Below are 7,219 nucleotides of genomic sequence, written 5' to 3'. Positions count from 1 at the left end.
GCGCCCTTGATAAAATTTGTTGTAGTTTGTGCACCTATCAATGTTAAGCCGCTGGGGTGGGGGGGGGGGGGGGAAGCCAGGCATTGGAGGGGGATTTGACGTTACAAGTCTGCCCGTGGTAGGGACTTTTGATCATTCGTTGAGTTCCGGGGGTCGACACTTTTGACTTTAACCGTTAGAAGAGTGGGGTCCACTGACACCATCTTGGCTGATCGCCATCTTGAATGACCGAGAAAGACTGAAAAATAGTACCGCCATTTTGGAATTACCCAGAAGTCACTAGCAGCAAACCGATTCTCTGCGATTCCCTCAACCCCATGAATGAAAGAAAGGTGAATGAATCTGCTCTATATTTTGTAAGACAAAGGTCATCGAATCTTTTTAACAAGGTTGAGATGTAATCCAATAGAAAAGCTTTTGTTTCCGTTGTATTCTGGTGCATATTTTTTGCATATGTTTGAATCTTCATGAGTTTTCTTCGAGCAGCTTGAGTAGACTTGCTTGAATTCATAAGCATACCTTTTCAGTACGGCGAGAGCTGTAAGACTCTGGTAGTTGGTGAGAGTTTTATCAATACGGTGAAAACAGAATTCAAAATTGATATTGACGACGAAATCTTGGTTGAGCAATTCGGATACGAATGACAGGAGTTTGTGGCTGTTGACGCTCTGGAACACGTGGCAGATCGTTCTAAGCTCCGGGTGCCCCTGGGGTGAGGAATTTGCACTTTTTTTGACCCAGGATGACTTCCCTGGGCCCGGGCATTTGAAGAGAAAAACTGATCTGCGTTCAAATCCCCCGCCTATGCTCGGCATCCACCCCAGGCATCTTAGCATTGATAGGTGCATTAAACCGTACTCAACATTGTTCTGCGAGGTTGCTACCTCCGGCAACTCCTCTATTGAAAGACTATTGGCATCGGGAACCATTTTAGTGGTTAGTGCATGTAAATACATGCGATCTCCCTGACATAAGATGTCATCGATATTTGTTTGTGCCCATAAATCGATCGAATTCGATCGATTGAAAAGCAAAGCTGCAAGTGACAGAAATGCACACTGTCGGCCTCTAGAATGCTCACTGAAAGCTTCATGAGCTTGATGAATGCTTCCTCGAATAGAAGTAATCATAATAGATCAGCAAAAAGTCCCAAAACTCACCTGTAAGTAGCGAAACCTTGACTCTGATCAATTGTATTTATAACTTACTTCGAGCACATGCGAGTTTCCATTTTCCGCTGTCCGCTGAGCAAGCACATGTCAATTTTTCTTACAAGACAGGGTCAGATAGCTGCTGATTAGCTAGACTGCGCCATTTAACAAGAACGCCAAATCAGTACAAGAGGAGTTAGACTGTCTGAAATCTGAAGTGCGGAACTTATGGGCTCATATAAAAGAGAAACCTATTAAAGAGGAAGACCTGAGATCCGAAAATTCTCGACTTAGGGATATTATTCTATCTTTGAAGGAAGAAAATAAAAAGTTAGTCCAAGAACGCGATTCTTTAAGTTTTGCATTGCAAATCGTATCCGGAGAAGCAGCTACTCAATGCCGTTCAACGAATAACAACTTTAACGAACATACCATTGCCCAAAATATGGATGAATCAACACCTTGCGCCAACAAAGAACAAAGCTTCATTGTGAAATCAAAGAACAAAAGAAAGAAATCGAAAGACAAAGGAGGTCCTAATAACACCCTGACAGGAAAAGAATCCGAACCCGAAAAACAACCAAAAGAGCGCACAACCCTGCTCATAGGAGATTCGATGATCTCAAGAATACCTGGAAAAGACCTGGGAAAAGCAGTCGGCCATAGGGTTATAGTCAAGCCTTTCTCGGGCGCTACGACAAAGGCCATGAATCACTATCTCAAACCTAATCTGGAATCTTCGCCCAACGAAGTGATTTTACACATTGGGACTAATGATCTTAAAACCAGGGAACCAAAGGCTGTTGCGGAATCGATTGTGGATCTCGCGAGGCAGATTGAGGGCACCTGCGATACTATAGTCACGCTTTCGGAGCTTGTATGCAGAAAAGATAAGCTTGACCAGGCAGTGAAAACAGCCAACAAGCATCTAAAGAAGTTCTGCCATCAAAATGGATGGAAATTAATCCATCATGAGAACATATCTCATGGTGGATTCAACAAAGGTGGACTGCACTTAAATTTTAAAGGTAATGAGCAGTTTTATAATAATTTTAAATCGCACCTAGAATGAGATAATATGCTGTCCGTCAATGCCGTGCGGGATGCATTAAGCAACCAAAGGGCCGAAAAATCTGTCTCGATATTGCCTCCTTTGCGCGGTTTTAGAATGGCATCACTCAATATTAATCAATTAACTACACATATAGACGAATTGAGAATCCTATTAGCAAACAATGATATCGATATTGTTTCCATAAATGAAACGAAACTGAACGAGAGTATTCGAGATCATGATGTTCATATTCCGGGATACGAAATAATTCGCCGCGATAGACTTACAAAATGCGGCGGAGGGGTATGCTTCTATGTAAAAAATTCAATCAATTTTACAGTACGAAATGACCTACATATGGATGCATTAGAAAATCTTTGCTTGGAAATCCATAAGCCAAATTCAAAATCTTTTGTGATCGTTACTTGGTACAGACCACCTGACTCTCCCATTGGCATTTTTTCTCCATTTGAATCCCTAATCGGGAAATTGGATAGTGAAAATGTAGAATTTTTTGCACTGGGAGACATGAACTGTGACATGATCACTACTCGATATGATAATGACACATCCAAATTAAGGAGTATTGCTGATGTCTACGGACTCGAGCAGCTCATCTCTGAACCGACGAGGATAACACCCACCTCATCAACTCTAATTGATTTAATTTATACCAACTGCTCGGATAAAATTGCTTGTTCGGGAGTTTGTCATATCGGGATAAGTGATCATAGCATGGTGTATGTGTATAGAAAACCTGCTCTGAACGGGATGTTTAATGGACATAATTCTATTACATATAGAAGTTTCCGAAATTTCGATCGCCAAAATTTTCGTTATGATATTCTATCTCAATGTTGGGATAATGTATACGAGTCTTCCAACCCAAACGTGATGTGGCAGCAATGGAAAAGTACATTTCTGGCTATCGCTGACAAACATGCCCCACTGAAAACGATGCGCGTTCGTTCAAGGTGTTCTCCGTGGATTACCTCTGAATTGAAAGACCTTATGCATAATAGAGACATATTAAAAATCAAAGCTAGCAAGACAAATGATCCTAACGATTGGGCATTATTTAAGAAACAGAGAAATATAGTCAATAAGCAAATACGCTCAGCTAAGCAAGTTTATTACCAAAATAGTTTTAATAAGCACACCAGCGACTCCCGAAAGACCTGGCAGACTATAAACGAGCTAACTTCTCGGAAATCTGGGAAAACGTCAGTGGCGTCACTAAAAGTGAACGGATTAACGATAACTAATCCGTTGGAGCTATCAAATGAATTCAATAACCACTTTGCTAACATTGGTCCAAAACTTGCCAGTGAGATAAATTGTGATAATGGTAGCTATCAAAGATATCTTACTGTTACAGATAAACGGTTTAAGCTCCAACCCACCAACCCAAACAAAGTATTTTCACTTTTAAATAAACTAGACAAGTCAAAGGCAACGGGCCTTGACAAAATATCTGCTAGGTTTGTCAGGGAATGTGCTGACCTTATTTGTATGCCGATATGTGATATTTTCAATCAATCCATTAGTCAAGGGACGTTTCCAGATGACTGGAAATATGCAAGGGTTACCCCTCTTTATAAACAGGGTGACCGCGGTGATGTTAACAATTACCGCCCAATATCGGTGATTCCAATAGTGGCAAAGGTGTTTGAAAAGATAGTTTATATTATGAACAGCTTTATGCCTATTTGGAAGCGCACGATATTCTATTAATATAAATCCCAATATAGGGGAATTATTGGGACGTGTAAATCCCAATATAGGGGAATTACTGGGACATGTAAATCCCACTATAGGGGAATTGTTGGGACATATAAATCCCAATATAGGGGAAATAATGTGGAATTCTTGTGCCAAGATTGGTTTTGGTATCACTTTCCCAATTTGGGAAATTCCCAAGAGAAACCCACTTAGAACACAGAAATAACCCATTTTATTCACAGATTGGGAATTGCAAAAAGTTTCCTGTGTTATGAACAGCTTTATGCCTATTTGGAAGCGCACGATATTCTATGTCAAAATCAATCAGGGTTTCGTGCTAATCATTCAACTGTAACAGCTTTGTTGGAAGCGACAGATTCTTGGGCATATAATATTGATAACGGGAAAATCAATGGAGTCATTTTTCTAGATTTGAAAAAAGCTTTTCACACTGTTGATCATCAGATCCTTCTATCGAAACTAAACTATTATGGTATACATGGCAAATCTTTCAAATGGTTTCAGTCATACTTAGAAAACCGCACACAAAAATGCTCTGTGAACGGGTCGCTATCCAATAGCTGTACATTGACATGCGGCGTCCCTCAAGGGATCATCCTCGGTCCATTATTGTTCTTATTATATATCAACGATCTTCCAAATTGCTTATCAAATTGTAAACCGAGAATGTACGCTGACGACACGCACCTTACATACGCGGGCAGCAATCTTGAGAATGTTCAGTTTTGTCTAAATGAAGACCTAGCAAACGTTTTCAACTGGCTACAAGCGAACAAACTCACATTGAACATGACCAAAACCGAATTCATGCTAATAGGGTCGAGGCAGAGACTGAATACTCTCACAGCTTCACCAACAATTAGAATGACCAATACTCAAGTGAGCCAGGTTACAGCTACAAAATCGCTTGGTGTGATAATAGACGATAAACTCGATTGGCATAGTCACATCGAAAAATTAACTAAAAAGATCGCCTCTGGTATCGGGGCCCTAAAGCGAATTAGGCACCTGATTCCAGCATCAACCTTACATCTCATTTACCAAGCTTTAGTAAAACCTCACTTTGATTACTGTGACATTGTTTGGGGTAACTGTGGGAAAACGCTACGAGACAAACTGCAGAAATTGCAGAATAGAGCAGCCCGTGTGTTGACATTCTCGAACTATGATGCTGATGCAACTGAGCTACTCGAGTTTTTAGGGTGGAAAAATCTTGCACGCCAGCAGGAAATTCATAAAGCCACTATGGTGTTTAGATGTCTTCACGGGCTAGCTCCGGAGTATCTGTATTCAAAGTTTACGTAGCGTGACAGTGCTTATGTCCTCAGGGACTCTGAAAATAAGCTCAATGTTCCATTACCGCGCACTGATTATTACCGAAAAAGCTTTAGCTACAATGGCGCCACATTATGGAACAGTCTACCATGCGATATAAGGAACACAGAGTCTCTGGGGGTATTTAAACGCAAGATTAATGACATTTTTTAAGTCTAACGCACGGCATTCACGGAAAACAGCTTTTAGTTTATAGCTTGAATTTTAAATATTTTTAAATATTTTATATTTTAACTAGTTTGAATTTTAAATATTTTTTAGCGTATGTGATATGTATTTTTATGGGCTGATGAATTGACCGTGTTTTAAATAAAGATTATCTATATAACAGAATTTCTGATTTGCTGTTTCTTAATGCTAACGATGGGTCGAACCGTCGAACCAAAATTTCTCGATGGCTTCAAGAATATGAAGGCTGCCTATCGGCAGCAATAACCAGGGAGCTCCGCTCTTAGGCTTGGCTAAATCCATATGTTAATTCGTTGTAGGCCAATTATATTGTTTATCCAATTTGAACAAAGCACTAGAGGTCAGTTCTAGCCTTAACGGTGATTGGCCAATACAAAGATAAATAGTTGTCAGCTGTTGAAACAGCTGTTGTTATCTCAAATGGATTCCTTTTCGCGTGACTGGTTTGCTTCCGCTTTTTATTCAAGATGTCGGGGAAGTGTGCTGCAATGGGCTGTTGCTTTTCCTTCTTGGTGATAATAGGTTTGATCTCCATGCTTGCATTTTATGCACCTGGGTTGTTGCCGGAGCTTGATAACATGCCGGCAGGAAACACTCTCACTGTGTATCCAGCTTATGACGAGACCCTCATCGTTCGCGGGTTTACAGTAAAATGCAACATGTTCGACATAACAGGGTTTGGGATACCTTCGTTGCAGTCCTTCATAAGGGCAACAACCACAAGGGAAGACCAAGATTTTATTTTGAATGGACTGGCGGTGTATTCAAAGCCCTCAAATGCATGCCAGCCGCTGGAGGATGTACGCAATGCAAAAATTCAGGTCCTCAAAGTCGCTCTTGTTAATCTGACAAACAACAACTATAGTTTGTGTCCTTTGGAGAAGCTGACAGTAAATGCACAGAACGCAGGGTACTCTGTGTTGATATGTTTAACAGATGATTTTCCTTTATATTTGACGAAGGAAGAAATTTCTTCGTACAAGCGCCTGATTCCGATTTTATCTGCTGAATGGTGTGGACTATTCCCCACAGGCGAGTTCCCTGGTGATGTTAATTCTTTTTTGGCTTCTAACGACCGAACAAATGTGGAGATCCGAGTTCCACTGCAAAACTCCTTTGAACTGAATAAAATGAAATCATATTTAAAGAAACTTTATTACTGGTTCCTCGTTGGACCGATCATAACTTTGGTTTGGCTGACACGTACAAAGAAATTCTGTTGGATGTTTGGAACCCGACAAGAAGGTGAAGGTCGTGCAGTAGGGAACGGAACTCATAGTGAAATGCGAGACATCGAAGAAGCTGCAAATAGAAACGAGGAGTCATTTTTGAACTCAGTTACTGAACCGACAGTGGAGAATCAGCATGGAACAGATGACAGTGAAGGACAGCCGCTGCTAATTGCTGCAAACAATGCCGAGTACATGAGACAAACTCGAGGTATTGTAAGACATGTTAACATTGTCAAAAGAATTCCTCATAAAATTGCTGTGGGTTTTTGTTATCTGATTCTCATTATAGCAGCCCTACCGGTTCCTATTTCTAGCGGAGGGTTGTCATTTTTTAGATTTGATGAAGGTGACATTAACCAGAGAACATCCTACCTTTATAACCTATCTACTGAAATGAACGGTAAATATGTATATATATTTCAGAAGTTACTTTCCTTATATTGGTCACCTTTTAAGATCTTTTATTTTTCCATGTATAGTTGGTTCGCCTGTAAAACCACGTGGACCGTTCAAAC

The 7,219-nt window shown here is 40.4% G+C and overlaps 1 protein-coding gene across 1 annotated transcript in view; it reads left to right on the top strand.

Moving 5' to 3' along the window:
- The first annotated feature begins 5,921 nt into the window (after positions 1-5,921).
- Positions 5,922-7,219, top strand: part of LOC138057469 (uncharacterized) — a 3,014-nt gene continuing 1,716 nt past the window's right edge. Inside the window, exon 1 of the mRNA XM_068903486.1 lies at positions 5,922-6,912. Within this exon, the coding sequence (XP_068759587.1) occupies positions 5,940-6,912 (973 nt within the window). The 5' untranslated portion in view covers positions 5,922-5,939. The remainder of the gene's footprint in view (positions 6,913-7,219) is intronic.

Source organism: Montipora capricornis, chromosome 7 (genome assembly GCF_036669925.1).
Source record: "Montipora capricornis isolate CH-2021 chromosome 7, ASM3666992v2, whole genome shotgun sequence".
Taxonomy (NCBI): domain Eukaryota; kingdom Metazoa; phylum Cnidaria; class Anthozoa; order Scleractinia; family Acroporidae; genus Montipora; species Montipora capricornis.
The sequence above is the reverse complement of the archived record's forward strand: the minus strand, read 5'-3'. Positions and strand labels throughout refer to the sequence as shown.